At 40.1% G+C, this 25,485-nt stretch overlaps 2 protein-coding genes across 10 annotated transcripts in view; both read left to right on the top strand.

Moving 5' to 3' along the window:
* The window catches only part of SP1 (Sp1 transcription factor), a 43,664-nt gene extending 29,486 nt beyond the window's left edge, over positions 1 to 14,178 (top strand). For 5 of the 6 annotated variants that reach the window (XM_081935898.1, XM_081935902.1, XM_081935901.1 and 2 more), the window contains exons 4-6: positions 3,707 to 3,875; positions 5,848 to 6,047; positions 7,547 to 14,178. In XM_081935898.1, coding sequence (XP_081792024.1) covers positions 3,707 to 3,875; positions 5,848 to 6,047; positions 7,547 to 7,866 — 689 coding nt within the window. In that variant the 3' untranslated portion in view covers positions 7,867 to 14,178. Of the gene's footprint in view, positions 1 to 3,706; positions 3,876 to 5,847; positions 6,052 to 7,546 lie in introns of all 6 variants that reach the window. The other variant, XM_081935903.1, reaches the window with a different exon arrangement.
* A 9,217-nt stretch (positions 14,179 to 23,395) lies between these two features.
* AMHR2 (anti-Mullerian hormone receptor type 2) overlaps positions 23,396 to 25,485 on the top strand; it is a 41,098-nt gene continuing 39,008 nt past the window's right edge. For 2 of the 4 annotated variants that reach the window (XM_081937641.1, XM_081937640.1), the window contains exon 1: positions 23,411 to 23,699. In XM_081937641.1, coding sequence (XP_081793767.1) covers positions 23,456 to 23,699 — 244 coding nt within the window. In that variant the 5' untranslated portion in view covers positions 23,411 to 23,455. Of the gene's footprint in view, positions 23,700 to 25,485 lie in introns of all 4 variants that reach the window. The other 2 variants (XM_081937642.1, XM_081937643.1) reach the window with 2 other exon arrangements.

Raw genomic sequence — 25,485 nt, 5'->3', positions numbered from 1 at the left:
TCATAGTTTTATCCAGGAGGCAAAGTTTATTACTCAGTTGTAATGAACCAAAAATTATTTCTTTACAATAGGATAAGCTTTTGATTTGTCTTAAATTCTTCTTTAGGAAGAGATTGGGAGTGCAGATACTGTATGTTCCCTCTCTCCTTGAGGTAAACAGTTGACTGTACAGCTTTTAAAGACTTTATTTCCAATTGTTTGGAAACATTCTGGAAGATTTCCCCAGTTAATCCGTACAGTTTCTGGTGTTCACAAAAGAAAGTGAAGAAAATATATTTAAGTCTACAGAGTTGGAAAGAGTTATTTTCCTAAGATTGCCCCCGTTTTCCCCATTCAATTTTATGGGGGGAAATATTTATTTCTGTTTGTGATTATATCAATCGGTTGGCATGTAGATTACCAGGAACATGTGTTCAGTCACATTTTTGTACTTGTACATGTTACCAGAGCTTCGGGTAACAGCAGCTGGTTAGTTCCTACCGGTTGGGCCGAACTGGTAGTGGTTTGGTGGCCTGGGTTGCTGGAAGCAGCAGTGACCCCGGCCTGCCACACCCCCGAACTGGTTCTCCCGGCAGTGCCGTAGGGGGCGCCATCTTGTTTTTTGCTTCTGTGCATGTGCAGAGCAATTTTTATTGCATTGCGCATGCACACACATGAAGCATGAACCACGCGTGCAGTACAGCCATGAGCAAACCGGCAGTAGCAACTGCCAGAACCTACCCTTGGTAACAGCATTTATGAGTAATTTTATTAATTAATTCTAAAAGATGCCAAAGGAAGGATATTGTGATTTGGAGTGTTCCTGTCAAGACTAAATGCTGGTTTAGTATGGCAACAAAAAGCATCAATTGGAAGTACCAGTAATGTTATCAATTTAAATCACACCTTGGGCATCTCTTGCAATGAGCATCACCATAGGTTAGCCTTTCCATTGTGGATGTCACTCTAAATAAAATGTGAGATATTGTCAGCAGCATAAAAGGCTTTATAAGAATATTTATGTGGGATCGAGGCTTATAGGGAATACAATCTTTAGATCCTTGTCACCAACAGCTTCTGTGAGTCCCTCACCTGTGAAAGAATATTCTGTGTTTATCTTGTACTTGGAGCACTGGCATGCATGGAATATGTGTTGCAATCTTCATGGCAGCATTGGCTTTAAGGACAATGTTTTCTTTTAAATAGAAACCACATTGCTGGAGTTATGAAGCACTCTTGAAGACAGTTCAGAACCCTTGGCTCAATTGAAATATACTTGGCATATGCTAATTTCCTCCAAAAAAAAGAGATTGCCTGGCCTGCTGAGTTTTACATCTGTAACAGTATGTGCCAGGTTTCTTTCCCCATGCAAGAAAATGACCAAACAATGAAACTTGTAGGAGAATAAACTGATTTGGGAAGGTGAGGTGGGAGTTATAGAAAAAAGCAATTAGATGGCAACCTGAGCCTAGGCCAATAAAATGGGAAGAAAAATTGATAGGCTTCAGAGCTTTCCATTCCTCCTGAGCTCACTTCCTTTAAAAAGTGTTTTATATCTTGCAGTGGGAAACTCATCAGCACTGAGTTATAATTTGTAAGGTTTTTGTAATTGGATATTAGTTTTCAGGAAGGAAGAAGAGAGAATGTGGTGCAGAAGTTAACACATGATTCCTCAAGCTTATATCCTTTCTGAAATCACCGTAATTAGACAGCTAGCAGGCTCCTCTGGATCGCTTTCTTAGGAGTAGTATTGCAGCATTATTCCCTATCCTCCCTTTATCATTGGGTTAGTTCTCATCTGCTTCCCAGATTAGCTTTTGGTTTTTTCTGCAATTATTTCCAGCTAAACAGATACTTTAAAAATGATTTTTGTTAAGCCCAGCATTTTGCAAGTTCCAAAAGAAACTCCTACAATACGCCATGTATACCTACAGGAATATATAACAGAAAAAGTTTCAGCAACTCACAGCAGGAATCAAACATTCAACATTGCGACGGCGCACAAGACACGAAAGAGGGGGGAGCCTTGGCTCAGCCAACAGACAGGGGAGAGGAGACAGTAATGAAACTTAGGTCACAGAAATGAATTAAAAACATATTGCAATTGCTAATATAATGAAATGTAGAAGTGATATAAAATATGGTTGAAGATGCTAAAGAATTGAGTAAAATAACTGTAACAATGATATTATGATATATATAAAACATAAAAGAGATGTAAGATTCCGGGGAAGTACCACCTTCCGTATGATGTAGCTGTCAAAAATTTTATTCCCACATTTATGTACCCTTTTCCCCAAAATACTTGAAAAAAAAACCAATAAAACTTTTGTTTGGAAAAAAAAACATTCAACGTTGTGTAAAAGTTGAAATACATTTCAGATTATTAATACGAATGGATATTTTTTGTCTATTGCAGGCAGTCATTGTAATAAACAAAGATATCGGCTTCTGTCATCTAGAGGGTCATAGCTGCCTTTGCATAGCACCACTGTGGCCATGTTTCAAAAAATTTTAAGAGATTGGATAACCATTTATCTGAAATGGTGTAGGGTTTCCTGCCTAAGCAGGAGGCTGGGCTAGAAGACCTCCAAGGTTCCTACCAACTCTGTTATTCTATTCCTATTCTATTCAGTGGAAAGTAATTGGGTCATTTTAAGAGCAGATTAAGTATATCCAAGTATTAAGTTACTCATTTTGCCCCTAAACTTTCCCAAAATACTAAAAATGACCCAAATGTTCCCCTACTTCCCCTGGTTATACCCCAGCAACTCTGTACAACTATTAGGATTGTAGAAATCCCCATCATATCTAGTTGTGAAAAGTTTTGGAAAATTAATTTTAGTTCAGAATGCCATTCAAGTCTGAAGAAGTGTGGTTAATTTAAAAGTTGGTTAGTTTGTGAATAGGCCAGTTGCAAAGCATGATTTATGAATTTGTATCTGTAAACTGCCCAGATTCACTTGGACAGTAAAGTGTGTGGTTCTAAATTTGATAAATAAGTAAGTTCCTTCTTTCAACAGAGTTAAGATGCCTATTTCCCTTTCTCAAATTTTATGTTTAAATATTACACGAAGTAGTCTGGGAGTTGAGTCATGGCAAGTGGACTTCTTTTCTTTTTGGTTTGAAACATTTAACTTTTTATCCAAGTAGCTTCTTCAGTCTTTAGACAGAGTTTTATCATTTTATGTGTTATCGTTATACTGAGTCATGCTTACTCAAAAATATGAAGTGCAAAGGCAAGAATGAAGCATGCATGCCTGAGGTATGCACAAGGCTGATGATGGCATCAGGATGCCATCTGTGTGTTAATATGCTAAGAATCCTAATTTCATACATGACACTAGACACTGGGAATAATTTAATTAGAACAATTACACACAAGCATTTGTCCCAAAATATGGATGCCCTTTTCTTTTGCCTGCTTGTAAATCTGTCACGTGCCAGGGAATTTTAAGACATTCTTTTAAAAGTTAATATGTAAAACAAACTAGGAAAAAAAGACAGAAAGGAAGTGAAAAGAAAATTTGGAATAGCATTTAGAACAACTTCTGTACAAATGATAATATAGTTTATATATGTTCTTGTGTTTCAATATATTCATTCTTTATTTTGACTTTCAGGTAGTGAAATTATATATGTGCTTAAATAGTATTGATTTGGTGAAAGATGATTTTTTTTGTGTGTGTGGCTTTTGTGGTGGTAACAATCCCAGTTTCTTCTACAGGTGATCATAATACCCATCTTAGCCTCCATGGTACTGCTGGAGATGGAATGGCTGATGATGGAACCACTCTGGAAGAAGGGGATGCCAGTCCGGACGCCCAGCCACAGCAAGTCCGAAGAATGCGCAGAGAAGCCTGCACTTGCCCTTATTGCAAAGACAGTGATGGCAGGTAAGCTTGTCGAAGGAAAACCAGCTGTAAATTTTGAGTGGATTCTGATGCAAAGGTCAGTAAATAAAGGAAGGGATTATCATAGATTCTTGGTTTAGTGCAGGCGTGCCAAACTCAAGACCTGCGGGCTGGATCTAGCCGGTGAGCCACGCCAGAAGGACCTGCCCACGGTTCTTCTGCCAACAAAAACAGAGCACTGAGAGGCCCAGCGCACCGCCCCCCTAAGCTCCGTTTTCATTGGCAGAGGGCAGCAGGAGGCTATCATGGCTGAAAACAGAGCCTGGGGAAGTGCACGCGCAATCCCCCCCCCCCCAGCTCCCGTTTTTGCTAGTAGAGGACGGCAGGAGACTGTTGCGGCCGAAAACCGACCTTGTGAGCTCGTTTTCGCTGACAGAGCGCTCAGACCACCACAGACGTCCCCGACACGAGTGACATCAAGCTGGCCAACCCAGCCCCCTGAGGTCAGACATAACCCTGATGCGACCCTCAATGAAATTGAATTTGACACCCCTGATTTAGTGCCTTAGAAGTAGAATTTCCAGTTTGGGAAGCATGTTCTGTTTGGGACACAAACTTTAAATCAAAAGCCCTGACATGTATGGAGTTCGGCTCTCTTGTGTCTATTGACCTGCAAGGAAAAAAGATTCACAAAAACACATAGTTTGACAAAGTGGCACTATTTGCTTGTTTGCAGTGTTAATAGACAGCTAATTACAGCAGCCTCAAAGTGGTTTACAGGTAGTTCCTGACTTAACACCAGTTCATTTAGTGACAACATTGAAAAAGTGACCATTTTTCACACTTGGAAGAACCGTTGCATTTTCCCAGGGTCATGCGATCAGCTTTTGCAATCTTCTCATAAGCAAAGTCAATGGGGGAAGCCAGATTCCCTTAACAGCCCTGTTACTGATTTAACAAGTGCAGTGATTCACTTAACAACTGTGGCAAGAAAGGTTGTAAAATGGGCCAAAATTCACTTTAACAAATGTGAATTTTAGCAACAGAAACTTTGGGCTCAGTTATGGTCATAAGTCAAAGACTATATAAGATTCATAAACACGTAACATTAACTGCTTCCTGTGTCGCATAGATTGTGGAGAAAGGTTACATCTAGAAACTTGTAACTATGGGTTCAGGATTTACTTTGCTCAGTAGCTACCAAGTATGTGCAAGCATACGCCGCTCTCTTTTTCTCTGTGTTAGCAGAGCATTTACCTTTCTGGAAAGCGTTGCACCTTGCTTTTTCCTGAACTATCTGTAATTTTCTAGGAGCTGCAAATAGCTGCTGTTGGGATATGTAATGCATAGAAGTTTTCAAAGTATGGGAGAACAAACAGTGCAGAGACAATATAATAATAATAATAATAATAATAATAATAATAATAATAATAATAATAATAATAATAATAATAATAATAATAATAATAATAATAATAATAATAATAATTTATTTGTTAGCCGCACCCTCTCCCGAAGGACTCGGGGTGGCGTACAATAAAACACATAAAATACAAATATGGACAAACATACACAAGAACAAAGACGTATACGTGTACGTGGAGGAGGTAGACAGATGAGTGGAAACAATTAAAATCACAATTTAAAATCCCCTAAATAAAATTACAAAATTAAAAACCCGTCAGGGTTTATGTAATTTAAATATTGTCCAGTGTGTCTTCACAAAGTCTCTTCCTTGTGCAAAAGACTTGGAAAGATTTGGGATGGTTTTGATCACTTAATTAAAATGTAACCTCCATCCAGTTTGCCCCCATTATATTATTGGAGAGTTTGTGATTAGTACTAGATTTCAGTGGAAGACTGTGACTTCGATTCTAGTGTTCATGGCAAGCACCCAAGAAGATGATGGATAATTACTATGCGACAGTATTTCTTCTTTTTTTGCCATGGGGCAAAACAAATGGTAAACAAACCAGTATTTCTGATCAACTCTTCCATACGTCACCGTTTTCAGAGGCTCTGGGGACCCTGGCAAAAAGAAGCAGCACATCTGCCACATCCCAGGCTGTGGGAAAGTGTATGGGAAGACATCTCACCTGCGAGCTCACCTTCGATGGCATACTGGTGAACGGCCATTTGTTTGCTCATGGACGTATTGTGGCAAGCGTTTCACACGCAGTGATGAGCTACAACGACACAAGCGAACACACACTGGTAAGTGCAAGGAGCAATAAGTGCTGTGTGTAGCTTAAGGTGAAGGAGAGGTTTCGAAAGAGTTTTGCGTTGGTGTCTTCTTTGTTAACACAGCTATATATAAGTCAAGCGACCTCTTAGTTATTCAGAATAAATTTACTTAAAGATTTAAGTAAAGAGTATGACACATCCCTTCCTGGTTTACTGCATGTAAAAGTGCCCCCTAGTACTCTGTAGTTTTTATATCATGGGTATAATGTCAAGACTTGTCTACAGTTACAGCTATTATAAGCAGCATTGCTGCTTTAAAAAATTGCAGTGGTATTTTGGAACAAATACCTCCTTCCCTTCGAAGTTTTAAAAATGAAATAGCATTGCTATAAAAATGCAGTGGAGATGTGGAGACAGAAAGTGCTTTGAAAATAAAGTTCCCGGAATGTATTTGCGTCACTCAAAAACAACTCGCTGTAATTGTAAACAAATATAAAATAATTTAAAAGTGTTAAATAAGTGTAATCTTTATTGTCATTGTACTTAAACACAACAAAATAGAAAGTAAACAAAATGACACAAATGGCAAACGTGTGATTATAAAACAGAACTAAATATTATTTAATTTGCTTTCTGCTTTAAGGGCTTGTAAATGAGCCTTGAATTGAAAAATGAGGATCAGGGCACAAAGAGCCATATGAATGTGCCAATAATGCCCAACATGTGGGAACATTCAGTTGAATAAAAATTAGTCTAGACCTTTTTCAAACTGAAATCTAAGAATTGCTTTTTAATTTTTTTTATATACCATTGTTTATATTGTAATATAGATGACTTTTATTGTAAGCCACCCAGGGCCACTTTGCAGTGGGATGGGCAACATATAAATTGAATGGCTAAATAAATAAAATAAGAAAACTATGCAAGGACATGGCATTTAAAATGTCTCGTTTTTAGAGACCTCCTTTGTACAAACTTATTTGGATAGCTAATATTTGTTGAATGTAACAAAGCTGAAATACCTTCATAGAATGGGGAAAAGCAAGTGATTATAGGCATATGACTGGTATATTTGGATGGCATAAGACTGATGTCTGAGGAAATCTACTCTTCATAAAGAAACCACAACAAAATAGGCTCCCACATTGGGCATTATTATTACTATTTTATGTAGATCACCCTAAAGAACTTAAAAAGAGGCTTACGTAGATAAAAGCTACTCTTGATATAAATAAGGCTCTAAAAATAATAAGCTTTGTACCAGCTCTGAGAAAGAAATAGAGCTAGAATAGGTGTCATTAAGTTTACCCTTTGTAAGTATTTTCTACTAAGTTAGGGTCCTGCATATGCCCATTTCAGTAACCTAGGCTGGAGGTGACAAGAGCATGAATGACAACCAATTCTGGCTGGCTTGATACACTTTTGGCTGATTGTCTAAAAACAGGACAGGGTTGATGGGAAGACTGCTGAACTGCTATGTTTTAAGAATGAAATGAGTGAACAACTTCATGATTGTTTTCTTCCTTCAGGAGAGAAAAAATTTGCCTGTCCCGAGTGTCCCAAGCGCTTCATGAGGAGCGATCATCTTTCTAAGCACATCAAGACCCACCAAAACAAGAAGGCAGGCGCACCTAACAGTGTGGCTATGGACGTCTCCGCAGTCGCCATTGACGCGAGTGCTTCTGCTGAGGGCACCGGTGGGGCAACCCCTTCGACCCTCATTGCAACCAATATGGTGGCCATGGAAGCCATCTGCCCAGAAGGCATCGCACGCCTTGCAAGCAGTGGCATCAATGTCATGCAAGTAGCTGATCTCCAGTCGATCAACATCAGTGGCAATGGATTCTGAGGATCTGCCTGATCTTGTATAAACGTGTGGATTCTCAAGATCCAAGAGATGCCTTTCATTGCAGAAGTGTGACAGAAGATGGGGACTCGGCTGCCACATCTAGCTTTCAGACCCTATTTCTGTCTCCCAGGAATATTGTGTGCAGAATAAGGTCTGCTTGCTGTATAGGTCTGCCTGGGGATGCCTAGAGTGAATACTTGGGAAATGGGGATGGCCCAGGACTGATTGATTTAATTTTTGTTTTTGCTTTTTCTTCCCTTCCCCATTAGGTCTCTTCACCTTTGTTAGGTACCCCGATGCCATCATGCCTTGGTTCTAAATGTATATGATCATTGAAATACTTTTTAGCAGAAAAAAAAATCTATATTATTATTGTTATTATTGTAATTATATAAAATTATAAAATATGTTCTTTTGAATGAAAGAGATTAAAAAAGTGCTGCAACCAAAGTCTTTGGTTGTAGTTCAAATGCCTTAACTTGGAACTTATTGAGCTGTTAAACGGCGCTCAGGCTTATGTTCAGATGCTATATTGCATTTTAATTGTAACTATAAAAATATGAAATTCAGCTTTTCTTATGTTTAACTTTTAGGTTTGCCTTCCTTCTCTCCCTCGCCCCCCCCCCTTCCATGTTCTCTTCCCTTACTTGATTAGACTCTCATACCTACCTGTACCTTTTTAAAAAAAGTTACTTCCTGCTAATTTCCATTTTTTTCTCTATATGGAGAATGGAGTGTCTATTTAAGTCCCCGTCACCTTTTTTTCTACCCAAAGTTGTAGGGTCCATGACCCACTGTGTGTTCTGAACTTGCAAGGGAAAATGAGCCTAGGAAAGATGAAAACGTGACACACAATTTACGTTCCTTGCTTTCCAAATGCATGAATTCAACTTTTAGCCCAAGGGGAATTATTTTCAGTTCCTAGTGTAAAACAGTGAATCCTCTTTGTTTAAAAGTATTTGTGCATGCATACGATCCAGGAGATCCACTCTTAAGAACACCAGGAACCTTAAGGGTGTGGTAGAGAGGTCTTTATATGTGTTATGGCTCAACTCAAGCCATTTTACTACAGCGCAAGTTGGAACTATGGTATTGGACTCTGTTGTGCTTTGTTTAAGATCTTGACAAATGCTATGGCCATGTAGTTAAAGGGGGGAAAATGTAAGTTTGGGTTCTTTTAGCTTGAGATACTGCATTGCTGTGAAACACTAAGGGATTTGCCCGGTTCTTTTTAAATTGACAAATGATCCAATATTTGGCTCAGTTGCTGGGCACTCCATTGAGAATAAATTATGAATTGGCTTTTGTATCTTTTATTTGTAACTTCTTTTTTAGCAATTTAGTGCTTGCTAGCCAGCTTGCTCCCTTTACGAGGTTACATATGAGAACAATTATTATGAGGAAATTGCAACAAAGGGAACTAAAGTGGAAGTTCAAATACCAAAGAAATAAGTGAAGAACGCCAGTGCTTACAAAAAATTTTTTTAAAAAAGTGATGGGGAGTGATGCTTGAGAGTACTTGCGGAATCTCTGTTAACGAATGGGGCCTTATGACACTCACCTCCACCCCAGTAACTCTTCAGACAGTTCCGGCATTGTTCTTAAAATCTCTTGTGTTTAGTGTGAACCAGTTAGACAAATTGTTCAGAACCTTACCAGATTGTTCAGCTGATCAGTCCTATGTCCTTTTCCCTCTGCTACTTAAACAAGGCAGCTCCTCAGTTAGCATGACCGATTTTGTTTTATTAAAGTATTGAGGGAAATCTTTAATTGTTACATAGCCTTCATGAAGCTCCTGCCTCTTGCATTCTTCAGTGCTGCTCATGCGCATAGTGAATTTCTACGCCCCAGAAAATTTACAAAAGGGTCCATGGATTGTTGCTGGGGTATTATAGCTGGCCATTTACATGTTGCTTCCGTTGCTTTGCTCTGAAGTTCTCTCATCACTTCACTCCACTCAGTAGCATAAAAGCCAGTTTATTTTTTTTTTATTTTCTTTGCCTTCAGTATAAAGTGTTGTGTTGGTAACATTTTGATGCCTCTCTTGCCATGTCCTATTCTGTTTTCCTTTTATTGTGTTGACCACCCTCCTCTCTACCTTCATCTGGAGCCATACCAGAATCATATGATTTATAATATGTATGTTACAGTGGTTTAGCAGAGCTGAATTACGACATCATTTTCATCAGGGACAGGGAGAAAATATCATTTTTCCTTCCTCAGGACAACGCTGGAGTTAAGATTAACGGTCCCCAAAATTGTCCAGGTGCTTGCATCTGCGGATCCTTGGAGTCCCTTACCTGGAGTTGGATAGCGCTTTCACGATCTTGTGTGAGTTTTTAAAAAGAATATTCTTGTTTCACAAATGCTACTCGTTGAGCTGAGAGAGGATGGAAACAAGACCAAAAAGCATAAGTATCTTAAAGCATGTCAAAAACAAGAAAGCCATGGTGTAAATTGTTGACTTCTGTAGCGCTTGTGAATTATTTGCACTGGTGAACTGATTTTGCTCAGTCTATTTTGGGTGAGGTGAAATTTATCACTCCTTGCTTAGCCTTTTCCCTTTTTCTCTACAATTTCTCTATTCGTTTTGATGGATTGGATTGGGAAGGGCAGACTTACACCAGTAATATAAGAAACATACGACAAATATAAAGTAATGTACAACTAGGAGGACTGAGTAAGTATGTAACTCAAGCATTTTATTAAGAAAGAGTTTCCTTGTCACAGAAGTAGGGATTTGTGATCTTCCGGGTATTGCTGTTAGATCAGAGATAAAGCAGATTGTATTCCTTATACAGTGCAAACTCAAAAGCAAGAGAATTGGATGTTCCAGAGACTCAAGGATTGTATTAGCCTGATAGAAGATGACTTTTACTATGATAGATTCCAAGTACTGTAATACCATTACTGAAATAATTGGATACAGGTATTATTTGCCATAGTGAAGAGAGTTCGATGTTCCAGATAAATTTACCCCCATATAGTATGCAGCAATAAATAAATTGCCCCATGCCTCAGGCTGCTGGCTTATTCCTGCTATTTTAAAACCCTTGCTTCAAGATTGTCTTAGTAGCAGTTATTTCTGGGGTTGGTGGATGGGAGAGCAGCATAATACCTATGATGCCCAAGTTGTCATTTGATTCTCAAATTTGGGAAAGGAGAAATACGTTTTTAAGGGGGAAAAAAAGTAAAAATGCTCCAGATCTCATGACATTTTTGTTTATACACCCAAAACACCCACAGACGACTTATACATGCAATATGTATATGCTTATGAAGGATTGCAGAACAGATAGCTATTCTTTCAGAAAGTGGGAACCAATTCTTTTTCCTTTAAACTTCCCTATAATGCCAGATCGTGCTTGTTAATGGCATCCATTCTCAAGTATCTGTCTTCCTAGCAGATGTGGTGTTAATGGAATGCTGTTATGACCTCACCGGTTTTCTTCTGCTACAGAAAATACCACTAGCATTTTCTCAAGTGCTACACTGGTCTGTTTAAAAGCCTGCCTCTATTCACATTTACCCCTTTTCGCAACTGAGGAAAAGGCATCCTTTTTAAAAATGCACTGGGCGGTTCTTGTTATTTTGAACGTTACTTTTCACTCAGTTCAGTGTGACTTGTAGAAGGAATCCATCTATAATCTGTAAATGAGTTTTTTTTTTTTTTAGTCTTGACAGACTTTCTGAGTCTGGTATCTCAGGTTGGCCATCACAGAAGATTTATGAGCCTCTCTTCTCGGCTCCTGTTTGTTTTCTAAAGAGCAATATTTAGTTTACAGCTATTGCTACAAACTAAGGAAGCCAGAAGGAGAGTTCCTAGTTAGTGATAGAAATTCAATAAATCTGTGAAGGGTAAACTCTTAAGGAAAGGGAAGATGCTATTATAAATCTCTTTCGTTTCAAAGGGCAGAAATAAGGAGAGAGGGTGAGTATTTTTATTTGTAATAATCTAAATCTGGGAAATGAGCTGGGTGCATGGAAGAGTTCTGTTTATGGAATACTGGGGATTTTAAGTCCCTTGGTAGATGGCAGTATTTATTTCTCCTAAGTTGTGTAAATATTATCTCATTGCAGCACCTGGTGACAATTGCTTTTTTTTTTTGTGCTTGCCTTTTTTTTGTCACGCTTTTTCTGTCTTTCTGCTAGAGTTGAAGGTGTTTTCTGCAGCGTCCAAAGTAAATATATGCATGGTATATGCCAAATATTTAGCAGAGTATTGAGGAAAGTGGTCTTTACAAAGATTATATTGTATAGTAGCATTGAATTCCTTATGTATGTGTCCCTCATTCCCCCCCCTCCCTCTGACCTAAAAATGCTCCTTTGGTTTTCAACCAAGGAGATAATATTGACTGAAATGGCTCTTATGTGTACTATCATTGAACATAATAGCAGTTACAGAAAAATTGACAGAAAAACATGCAGTAAGGGCCTTTCCTGGAACTCAAAAAAAAAAAAAGGGGGGGGGTCAAAATCATAAGTTTTCTATGGGAATTATCATTGGCTTGAGACCACCTCGGTTGCCTCTTTGGCAAACCTTTGACACTTTCAGTAGCACCGTGTTGAAGTTCTAATTTTGCATTCCATTTAAACTCCTGACTAGTTGTTGTTTTTTAATGTCCCGAGACATGAATTGCCACCCGTACCATAGCATCGCTTAGATTTTTCTTCTGTCGCAAAAGTGGTCTGCTTGCATCATTTGGTTTTAGTTCAGCAGACAAGAACTCAGATCTTTGAAGTCTTAATGCAACCACGAGTGTTTTATTATGCCTGCTTGCATGCATAAGAGATGCATGCTATTTGAAATAGCGCCCTTGGAGAAATCCCATCTCTCCGCATGGGTAGCCATGTAGGAAAGTCTTTGGTGCAGAAGGATCTGGCCTACCTTCTGTTTCCCTTTGGAGTCTTATCATTTAGATTTTTTTTTAAGTGTTGTCCACACTTCATTTGGTGCCACTTCCCCCTCATTTTTCAGTTTCGGTTTATAACATTGTTTGCAGCGACTGTTCTTGTGATCTGGTCAAAATGATAGCGTGATCTTTGGTTATCTGCTGGGCTGAGAATGTCTGTCGCTTCCAAAAAATGGCCTCTGCTTACAAAGGGCACTGTACACACACACACACACACACACACACACACACACACACACACCATCCTTTGCTGTGTGTGTGTGTATGCTCAGAACAAAGCTCAGTTATTTGTATGATCAGCACTATTGGCGGACTTGAGTTGTGTTTGGTTGTTAAAAAGAAAAAAAAAGAGCATCCCTTTCCGGAGGCTATTTCTTTTGAGTGAGGTTTGTTGTCTTATTGAATATTTTCCCATTGAGATGGAAAGGCTTCATGAATTTTGAAGATGACAGTCCAGTGAGAGAGGGCAGGGTAGCCGTTAATTGGACACATGCTGCATGTGTGAATGTGTCTCAATTCCAAGAAGATTATTAATTGAAGATGGTTTAAGCATGTAGTTGCAAGCTGGGTCTTGGAAAAGCTTTACTGAGCCTCTGTTTATACATACTGGCCTTAATATATAAAATGTGTACATAAAAGGATCCTCCTTCTTCCAGATGGTAAAACCTGTTTAATTTTTATATTATCTTAAAATTACTTGCAATGCTGTTTTTTAGGAAAAAAATGTGCCTTTCCTTTTATAAACAGGAATTGTATATAGTTAAGCCAATGACATCAGCCTTAAGAGATCTCTGTAGCATTTTGTGCCTTGAGCCAGACTTTTCTATATTAAAATCTTGTCACAATCCAGTTTAAATGGTCCGCAAGTGTCGAGTAATTAATTTAATTTTCCTAATCCACTGGCAAAAGGATGAGCACTTGCTTTTCACCTGCTTTGCGGTGGGGGTTGGGCAGGAGGGAGTTTCGGCTCAGATTCCATGAAATAATGCATGTACTTTTACATCATCAACATGTTGTAATTCTCTTCCATAGTAACAGAGTTGCCTCTATATTTGTTCCCGGGAAGTGAGAAGTGATCTAAGGTGGATGCATTTTTTTTAATTATTATTTTTGTTTTCCTGGTGCTCATAGCACAGCTCTGCAGTCACTTAAGCCAACCTGTAACACTGGCAATAAAATAATTTTGTCTATTCTATGTAAAAGACTGTTTGTTTTATCTTGTAATAATGTATATGCTTTTTTTAAAAAAAAAAATCCAATTACCTATGTAATGATGTCTCGAAACACTTTTAAAAAGTGCTATTTTTGTACAAAGATTAAAATAGTTTGCCTCCTTTGTATACTGATTACATTTTTTAAATGAAAGGAATAAACAAGTATCTACAGAGTTTGTATTTAATCTGGCTGGCCATATGGATTGTGTATGTCTTTTCTCTTTACTTTGCTGTACTATTTTGCTATATAACTTGCTAAGAAATCGTGGTTTCATATTGTTGTATGCTTCTGGTTATTTTACATTGCTGGCTTCATATTTTACTAATGTGGACCCTGACAGCCAAGTATTAAACATTTAATAGTGTTCCTTAAAGATTTAGATACAATACTGAACTGCAGTATCCTCTGCCTTAATTTTCTAAGGATACTTATAGGATCCACATGAGGCTCGGATTCACATTGGAGCCACTTCCCCTCCAATGCTGGCAGAGTAAGTACTTGCATATATACAAGAAGCAAACCCCATGCTAACCAGCACTGATGGTGTAGGTCAGCGATGGCGAACCTTTTTTTGGCTCGCATGCCACAAGTGGGGGGAGCGCAGGGGTCGTGTGCGGGCGTGCCGCACCCATAATGCAATGTGCGACCCCTCCAGTGTGCATGCGCGCACAACAGGGGCTCCCCCCCATTTTTACATGCTTTTTTTGCCCTCCCCAGGCTCCAGAGGCTTTATAGGAGCCTGGGGAGGGCGAAAAGAGCCTCCCTGCCCCGCCCCGCCCCCCCGGAGGCCCTACGGAGGCTTCAGGGATCATCCAGAGGCTTCCCTGAAGCCTTCAGAACACTTAAAACGACCCTCCGAGCAAACCGGAAGTCACTTCCGGTTTGCTCAGAGGGTTGTTTTAAGCGCTCGGAAGGCATCAGGGAAGCCTCCGGACATTCCCTAAAGCCTTCGGAACGCTTAAAACGACTCTCCAAGCAAACCGGAAGTGATTTCCAGTTTGCTCGGAGGGTCATTTTAAGCGTTCCGAAGGCTTCAGGGAAGCCTCCCGACGGTCCCTGAAGCCTCTGGAGGGCCTCTGGGTGGGAGCGGGGGGGGGGCTCTTTTCGCCCTTCCCAGGCTCCTATAAAGCCTCTGGAGCCTGGGGAGGGCGAAAAATGGCTTTTAAAAACGGTGAACTCAGCTGGCCAGAGCGCGCATGCGCGCTGGCCAGCTGACAGGGCAGTGCCTCGTGTGCCCTGACAAATGGCTCTGTGTGCCACCTGTGATACGCGTGCCATAGGTTCGCCATCACTGGTGTAGGTGATGAAATGTTTGCAGGCAAACAACCAAGCTCATAGGACTCCACAGTTCAATTCTGAGTTACATTTATTCTCTTCTATTGGTACAGCTTTGTTGCTAAGACTAGAAACTAGAAATCATGAACTCCTGGTTTCTAGCCTGATGCCATAATCACTGCACCAAACTGGCCCCATAACTCTCTTCGGGTGTGGATTTTCTCCTAAGTGTGTCAAAGTATGTGGAATTTTGATTCTTGGAAGCCCTCACTCACCTTTTCTTCTCTTTCATGGGTTATGTTTTCCAATATTTTCTTTTTAAAAGCCATTCCTTTTCTTTTGTTGCTGATTATATTATTACCCATTGCTGGTTAAGTCACAACAGATTAATTTGAATTAGACTTGAGATTCAGATGGAGCCCCGGGCTGGAAACCAGTTGCTACAAAAGTGAGGAAGAGGACAACACACTTTGGAAAGGGAAAGATTTCTGCCCCTGTCCCCAAGGGGAGGAAATGATGCAATAAGTGATTGAAAACCATTTGTTGGCCAAATAGATTGTCAACTATCCTATTTTCTGTGAGACCTATTCTATACAGATAGTCCTTGACTAACTAGTCATTTAATGACCATTCAAACTTACAATGGCATTGAAAAAAGTGAGATGACCATTTTTCACACAACCGTTGCAGTATCCCCGTGGCCACATGATCAAAATTCAGATGTTTGGCAACTGGCATGTATGTCAGTTGCAGTTTCCTGGGGGGTCATGTGATCACCTTTTGAGAACTGACAAAAGTCAATGGGGAAACCAGATTCACTTAAAAACCATGTTACTAACTTAACTGTAGTGATTCATTTCACAACTGGCAAAAGTCATAAAATGGGGCAAAACTCATTGAACAACTGTCTTACTTAGCAACAGAATTGTGGGCCCAATTGTGGTCATAAGTCAAGTACTACCTCTATAAAATTTCCACAGAGTGAAAATAATACAAATTTTAACTTAAAGATAGGAGATACAAAGAAACATTATAAAGTGAAAATGAAATAAATAAATTAAAAGAAGAGGAGGAAAAATAAGAGGCTTCCAATATTCATTAGCAGCAATTGTTAGGTATATTTATATTTTATTCTCTCTTTGATCACATCAGAGTTTCCTTCTTTCTAATCATCAAATCCATACATCATCAGTTGATTTTTTCAACAAAAAGCCCATAAGGGTTTCCAGAGACTGATATAAATATAATAATTCATCTTTTTCTAAGCAAACAATTTTCCTATCCCCGTACTTGCGTCACAAACCATTTCTTCATTCTGGTTTTTGCACATATAGTTGTCTTGCAACAGTGTTCATATATAAACATAATATTCCATAGTTTTTTTCTAGTTGTGTCTCCATTAATCCCAACAAAATAAAGTTATGGTTTCAGTTAAATCTTTTGTCTTTAAGATTGTTTGTAATCAATATATGTATTTGCACCCAACATTTTCTGGCTTTTTTACAAGTTCACCAAAGATGATAAAATGATCCTCAATGTTGTCCATGTTTTCAACTTTGAGGTACATTCTAGAATCTAGATCATTTTTCTGGAGTCATATACCAACAGCATATGACATTTTATAATATATTTTGTAAAAATGCTCTTTTGGGTTAAAATCATGTACATTTCAATCCTTTCAACCACAGGTTCTCCAGCTGTTCCAACAATATATTATGACCAAAATGCTTAGTTAGCCCATTTTATCATTCACTCTTTCACTTGTTCCTCTTCCATTTCAAATTTCAGCAAGAGTTTATACATTTTGGCAACTATATGTTTTGTCGTTTGTACATAACTCGAAATTCTGTCTGCGATTCCAAATGTTATGGCCCTGTTAAGCTGTGCCATTGAAAATTCAGTTAATTGATTTCATCTTATATTGGGGTACATGCTCTGCGCTCACTAACCATTATCCCTTTCTCCAGATCCAGGTGGGAACATGTATGAAAGGACTATGAAGTCCTGGGCAGGAGGCTGAAGGGCCTGGAAGCCCAAGTGATGTTTTCTTTATTCTATAACGTTAAAGAACTTGGGAACAGAGAGAATAATATTGGAAATAAACAGCTGGCCATACAGTAGGTGCCATTAGTAAGTGGGAAAATGTGTTTAGAAGGTAAACATCCAGATTGCCGGGGGTGGGCTTCAAACATTTTAGCAACGAGTTCTCTGTTCAATTGATGGGTCTGGCGTGGCCATGGAGGGCCTGGCCTAGTCAGCCTCCTGCACCATAGTGGAGGGGGGATGTTTTTGCCCTCCTCGGGCTCCAGAGGCTTTCCTTGAGCCTTTGGGAGGGTGAAAACTACCTCCCCGGGCTCCGGAGTCTCTTCCCTGTTTCCAGAACGTCTGGGAGACCCATTTTTCACCTTCACAGAGCCTCCACGTGGGCCCTGTACTTACCTGGCATCCCAAACAGGCCATGTGGAGACTCCTGGGAGGGGTGGGTTGGGCAGGGCCAGCCAGGGGTGGGATTCACCGAACTCTGCAGATCCTTAGCTAGAGGATCACCCGAACCCGGGTGGACCTGCAGCAGCCCACCCCTGCAGATAGCTATAAATCGAACCCTGCAGTGTGGAGAGGAAGCCCAGGAAGTGGTATCCTCGTGGACCACAAGCTGCAGAGTGTGATGCAACGCCAAAGAATGCTTAAAGCAATCCTAGGCTGCATCAACAGAAACGGAGTCAAGAAAAGTCATTGTTCTACTCTGTTCTGCATTAGTTGGATCACACCTAGAACACTGGATCCTCTTCAATCTGGCGATTTCTTATCCTAGAAAGAATAAGCCACGAGGGAAGGTTGGAAGAGTATATTTAACTCAGAAAGAATGTAGGCAGACAGGAAGATTGTCATGCTGAATGTAGGGCTGAGCTGTTAAAAAAAAAAAAATCTGGGTGAGGCATAAGGAACAATTGGCTAGTGATAGGAGCACTACAAGAGAGTCCTATAGAAGCTGGCAGACACTACTCAGAGATGAGTTGCTCCCAGTTCGGCACAGTTTGGCCAAACCAGTAGTGGAATTCAGGCCTGGGTCACAGAACCGCAGAGACCCACTCCTGAACCAGTTTCCTCACCACCGCTGGCCTGCCGCCATTTTGGTTTTTACTGACTGCGCATGCACAGTTCACTGTACATTGTTCTATGCAATTTACATGGAACAGCACACATGCACGAGCGAAGCCGGTAGTAAAACCAGCAGCAACCCACCCCTGCACTACTTCAGTGGAGTATATTATTTAAACTGGATGGCCATTTGTTGGGAACACTGTAGGCAGAGATTTCTAATGAATTCAAGTCCCTTCCAACCCTTTTGTAGTCTGATTGTGTGACTATTTTTATAGACCAACACCAGTTTCTTAGCTTGATGTTTTAGTTGGCAACCAACCTCCAAGATCCTATCAAGGGATCATTTTTGACCCAGCCTTCCATCCTTCCAAGATCAGCAAAATAGGGACCCAGATTGTTGGGGGGCATATGCTGACTCTGTAAACCATTTATGGGGTGCGGGTCTGTAAACACTATGAAGTGGTATATAAGTCTAAGTGCTATTGCTATTGTATACTAGAAGATAATCTGGGTTATTTCACATGGAAGTAAGGTTACTCATAGCAGGCTGCAATATTTGTCCTCTTCCATTTCTCCGACTTGGAGACAGAGGATAATTCTCACGTGACAAACCTGATAAAAGCAAATCATTTTAAAATATACATATATAAAGATTAAAAGCAAGTTATGACCAGTGCTTCAAGTATGACTGCCAGCTAAATACCAGAATGATTCGGACCAGGATGTCCTATTCAAACATGTTTGTTTTTACACTGCAATTAACTCAAGAGGGCAGCATTGCTATGTTGGCTGTAGGAAAGTGGGCTGTCCTTTCACCACTGTGAATAGTTTTGGGAATCTAGAATAAAAACAAGGACAAAAAAGTCTATACAGAGGGGGAACTGGTATTTTAAAAATCTGTTGAAAAAGATTAGTTGTAGGTATTTGGAGAGAATTTGATCAAGGCCTTGGCCGAAATGGTAATTTCAACTCAGACCAAAGGGCGAAACCTATTTGAGGCTTTCCTGGATAAATCTGTGACTGTTTGTAGTTTATGTAGTATAAGTAAAACTGTGGGCTTCATAATCCAGATGATATTCTTGGAAGCAAGAGATCATTTGTCCTTTTGTTTCTCCAGGGTTTTCTGTCTAGTGCTTGCTGGGATTCATTGGAAGATTGGGGATTGATCAAGATACTAATGCCCTTGAGATAATCAAGGTCATTTAACCATGGCCTTCTGGATTAATCATCAATCCCAGAAGCTCCAGCCAAGTGAGCAAAAACAACACCTGGAGACCAATTTCCTTTCCTCCTGAGCTGGCATAACTAAGCTGTGCAATTTTGAGATGATTCGTTGTCATTTTACGCCACTTTGTGGGATCTTGAGAAGTCTAGTGCAAAGAAAGTAAAGAGTCCATTCTTGATAGGCACCCATGTCCTTATTTGGGGAGTATTTATTGTTCTTAACATGAGTGGATACAGGCAAACATGGGAAGGACCAGCGCTGAGTACTGAAAAGGGAGGAGTATGCTTTGACTACAGCAAAGTTATTTATCATCCAGAATATGACAAGAGCATTGAGATGGTTAGAAAGTAAAGAGAAGTGGGGCAAGTAAATCAATGCATTCCGCAGAAGTGTTTACACCACCAACCAAAGCTGCTTCAGCTCTATTTATGCCATTGTGTGATTGCGCTTTTTAAGCAACCAAAAGGAAATAGCAGAATACAGAAACCCTTGCATATGGTACTACTGGATGGGCAAATGGTATATGAGGTAACAGAGACAAATATACTGTTTCAGATGTAGCTTTGGATAAAACCAACCAGAGGCCAATCCCTAGATATAGATCAGACTTCCCTCATCTTTGTGGGTATCTTGGAATTTTAACTCCCAGGCATCATGGTTTAAAGGTAGGCTAAAGAGCAGCTCTGATGTCTAGCCAAATGGCCAAGTAGCTGTGAATGTTGGGAGTTGTATCTCATATTTCTTGGAGATGAGCCAGCTTGGGAAATACACCTTTCTTATAGGAAATTCTCACATAAAACTGTTATCCAGTGCCATCATAGCAATGTTGATTACCGTAATTTCCAACAAAATTCTAAATACCTGGGGAATTTCAATGGGGAATTATGTGGTATAAAAGTCTGTCCCTAGACTTTCAGGATAACAAGAGTTCGAAGAGACCTTGGAGGTCATCTACTCCAAACCCCTGCTCAAGTAAGAGATCCTATGCCATTTCAGACAGGTGGCTGTCCAATCTCTTCTTAAAGATCTCTAGTGATGGAGCATTCACAACTTGTGGAGACATATTGTTCCACCGATTCACTATTCTCAGTCGGGAAATTTCTCCTTAGTTTTAGATGGGATTTCTCCTTGACAAGTTTCCATTGGTTACTTCTTGTCCTATCTTAAGGTGCCTTTTTATCCTTTAAAAGTTGCCACTTTTAATTCTAATGCCAAAAAGCAGATTTTGTATTATAAATGTTATAAAAATAGTTTCTCTTTTTACACAAGTGACAATTTACAGTCAGAGGTGGTATTCATCAGGTTCTGACCAGTTCTGAGAACCGGTAGTGGAAATTTTGAGTAGTTCGGAGAACCTGTAAATACAACCTCTGACTGGCCCCGCTGCCCCATTTATTCTCTGCCTCCCGAGTCCCAGCTGATCAGGAGGGAATGGGGATTTTGTAGTAACCTTCCACTGGAGTGGGGAGGGAATGGGGATATTACAGTATCCTTCCCCTGCCCTGCCCACCAAGCCACGCCCACCAAGCCATGCCATGCCACGCCCACAAAGCCATGCCCACAGAACTGGTAGTAAAACTTTTTGAATCCTACCACTGAGCAAAGTGCTTGCAATCAGATACCCATTCAAATCATAATCATTTTAATAACCTGTCCATAAGAAAACCTTTGTAATTACCTTAGAATCTCTGGTCACAAACACTTTTGACCACAACCAAATCGAGTTCCAACCAAAAAAATCACATTTTTTTTTTCGTGGCTGATTTCCCCTTCTGTGCCATTTTTTTGTAAGCGCCAAGATTCCAAAATTAGGTTCAGGTCACAACCAAATCGGTTTGTGACCAAAGTTATGGCACAAATTATGGTTGTGACCAGAGGTTCTACTGTACATTGTAGCTGACCTCATGTAAAGGTAGCCCTTGACTTGCAACAGTTCATTTAATGACCATTTGAAGTTGCAATGGCACTGAAAGAAGTGACTTATGACCATTTTTAGCACTTACCACCACTGTAGTATCTCCATGGTCACATGATCAAAATTCAGATGTATGGCAACTTACTCATATTTATGATGGTTGGAGTGATCTTCTGATAAGCAATGCCAATGAGAAAGCCAGATTCACTTAACAACCGTGTTACTAACTAAACAACCGCAGCGAGTCACGAAAATTCACCTTAAGGCCAGACAAGGAATAATGGATGGAAACTGACCGAGGAGAGATTCAATCTAGAAATAAGCAGGAATTTTTTGACAGTGAGAACCATCAACCAATGGAACAGCTTGTCTTCAGAAGTTGTGGGAGCTTCATCACTGGAGGCTTTCAAGAAGAGATTGGACGGCCATCTGTCGGAAATGGTGTAGGTGTCCTACTTGGGCATGGTTTGGACTAGATGACCTACAATGTCCCTCCCAACTCTGTTAAAATCTATTTATCTGTTAATCTAGTTTCTAGACAGATTTTGGCCTAGACTATACACGTGGTGGCTCAGCGGCTAAGACGCTAAGCTTGTCGATCAGAAAGGTTGGCAGTTCGGCGGTTCAAACCCCTAGCGCGATGTAACGGAGTGAGCTCCTGTTATTTGTCTCAGCTTCTGCCAACCTAGCAGTTCGAAAGCACGTACAAATGCAAGTAGAAAAATAGGAACCACCTTTGGTGGGAAGGTAAACAGCATTCCGTGCGCCTTTGGCATTTAGTCATGCCGGCCCCATGACCACAGAGACATCTTTGGACAGAGCTGGCTCTTCGGCTTTGAAACAGAAATGAGCACTGCCCCCTAGAGTTGGGAACAACTAGCACATATGTGCGAGGGGAACCTTTACTTTTATACACATGATACAGTATTCATCTTGGAGTTGAGAAAACCAAGTTTAGGCTTCTCAAAGTCTGCATATATGCAGTTGAGTTAAGTTGGCCTATAGTTGGCCAAATAGCTCAGAACAAGCTGCTATGACTGATAAGAGGTCCCTAAATTCTTAGGAAGGCTGTTACCTTGTCTTGCTTACTGAAGCCATTATCCTTCCCCAAATTTAGAAAATTTTAAAAAAATGTGAAGAAGAATAAGATGGAAACCTGCAATATTATTATAGTGCTGAAGTGTTCCTATGGTCAGAAACTCTATCAAGATGGGAGGGGACAAATCCCCAACTCTAATCAGTGTTTCAAAGCAGCTGGATACTTTCTCAGGGTCATCTGTACTTTTCGCTAATTAACTGGTTCTACAAAGCTAAACAACTACATATTATTAACCATACACTAAATATGGATAATCAAGATACAATATATGGGAGGTGGATTGTCCCATATTGATAATACTGCACTTCTGTGGTTTTTATGACACTCCTTTTCCTCCAAAATCTAGTCTTGTAAAAATGCAATGTTCCACATATTAAACACATCTGGCTAAGTGGGTTTTAAGGTTTGCTGATAACCGCCTCCAAATGTTATTCTGCCTGCCTCCCACAAGCATCATTCACATGTGTATCTAAACCTGAAAAGATGTCCTTGGCCTATATAGTTGATATCCCAGCTTAGGGCATCTCAAATTCTCTCCTTGAGTTTGCAGGGGAGTTGTTTCTCCGAGCATGAATGCAGCTGTCTTGTGGGAGTTGATTTTCTTTCTTTCTATGGTGTCTCAGAAACATAGGAATAAAGACAGATCTAGTAGAGGTTCGTTTTGTCCTTCCTTGACTACATTCATTGCCTCCCTCCCCTGTTCGTTTGTGGTCACTAGCTGACAGGAGTCAGTCCCATCCCACACACTGGAGCTTGCCAAGTCCTTCCCACCTAGGCCTGGAGGAGAGACACCAGAGCAGGCAAGCTGGGTTTACATACCCAGACCAGGTGCTGCTGGAAAATAGATGGGGTTCCACATCTTTCTCCTTTGGCTTTTGATGCTGGAACAGCAAAGTAAGTATATGGATGCCCTAAGTAAAAACCGTAGCTGTGTCTCCTATGGATCCAATGCTCTGACTGAGGGAGTGGAGCATCTTCAGGGCTTAATCTTGGAAGATGGCCGCAATGGCACGATCCAGTGTCCTCACAACCAGTGCTGTTTTGGCATCTGGGACCTGAACCAAGGACAACTTCAAGCCAAGGTGCAAGGTGAGGAGGGCAAATGGAAGACACAACGAGGGAGTCTTTCCTGGGGAGCGAGGCTGAAATGGAAGCAGAATATCAGCAAGCACGTTGAATGTTTTCTTTTTCTTGCTAACAAAGGGTAGTGGGATTTTTTTCTAAAAAAAATGTAAGAATACGTGAGTTAGGAAAATAATAATTTTATCACCTGTTCCTGTTCAAAAGTATGAACTTCAGGATCTTTAATATCTTTGCCATAAAGCAGGAGATCATAAAGCACATGGCATGTTCTTCAGGTAGAGTTCACCGTCTTAAAATTTTACTAACCAATCATACTATCCCAGATTGGAAATGGGGATTGAGTGTAGTGGGCAAAATTCAAGATGCAACTGCTATTTCTCTGGTTCTTTGTCTGACATGCATCAAATGTAAAGACACCGTATGTGTGGATGTTTCTGAAGATTGATTTGTACATGCATTTTGGTCAACTGAGGTCTTACCTCTGGTTGATTCCAATCTGAATGGCTGAACTATACTCCCTGCTGGGGTATAGGAAGTAAAGAGATGAAATTTGAGATTGCCTCACCGAAATGTATGTTCTTCCCTTGAAGTTTGTAGTCAAGTATTTACTTACCTTGCAAATGCATGCCAAAATTTGTAGAACTTTTTCACATTGATAGCTTTATGCTTCTGCTTGCTTAAACTCATCTTCCCTAAACCTAAGAGATATGGCGGATTATAAATAGACCTTGTATTTTCAAGGTGGGCACGTTTTATTATCTTTCATCTTAGATAATGAAGTTTCTTAAGTGGTACATCAATCATGTTTTATTAGACATAATGAGATTATTTGGAGGGACTATTTGTTATATTTCAATTCCCAGTGAAAGGAACTCACTTTGGCAGGACTTTTGTCTATTTCATCTTCTCCTTCTAACAACCCTTGAAGGTAAAGTAGGCTAAGAAAATAATGCCTAGTTAGTAGGCTGAGGTCCACTCAATTAGTTTCATAGTTGAGTGTAGATTTGAGTCTGCTTTCCTCCAGTTTCTGTTCTTTTGACCCTGATCACAGGTGTCAGCCACAATATCTAATAATATTTAGCTTTATCTCTTTGAAGGAAAGAGAGATCAGGAAATAGAGGAGGTGTTTGCATCTCTAGAAATATGTCTCCCAATATGTGTGTTGGGCTATAATTCTCAACTGTGAATTTGGGGAATTATACATCAAAATATCTGCAGAGCAGCAGACTGAAAAGAGATTCCAGGTGTGGAAGGTCTTTTAAAAAATCAACAAGACCCCCAACTTTAAATCCTTAAGATTCACTACTCAGGATGTAAGTGTTTGACTAGTAGCTCACTGAGCAAATACGCACTGAGGTGAACAATGGGATAAACATAGCACAACAGATAAACATATTAAACGGCAAGTGTGAGTATTTGCTCTTCTCAGGAATCTCTCTCACAGTAGTGAGAGCAAAACTACTTGCTTAAACACATCTTCCCTAAACCAAAGAGAGATGAAGAACCGCTTCATCCAAATATTCAAGCTCTGATTTTCCTCTTCCCCTGAATCCTCCACCCACCCCCAATGAGGTTCTCTTCATTTCGGCAACCAGCAAAATATTTTTTGAGTTAAGCTGAAAAGCCAATGGTTTGCACATCTTCTGCAAGTCATCTAGAGATTTTGCATTCCAGTCTATTTTTGGCTCATCCCTGCCTGAGAAAAAGACGGCAAACTGGCTCTTCTTAGAGAGATATCTACAGCTTTCTCCCTTCTCCACACTGAATCACGCCCGGGAGCTGCAGTTACCAT

The sequence above is a fragment of the Natrix helvetica genome, assembly GCF_964273705.1.
Source record: "Natrix helvetica genome assembly, chromosome: 1".
NCBI classification, from domain to species: Eukaryota; Metazoa; Chordata; class Lepidosauria; order Squamata; family Natricidae; genus Natrix; species Natrix helvetica.
This window is presented reverse-complemented; position numbering and strand designations above follow the sequence as displayed.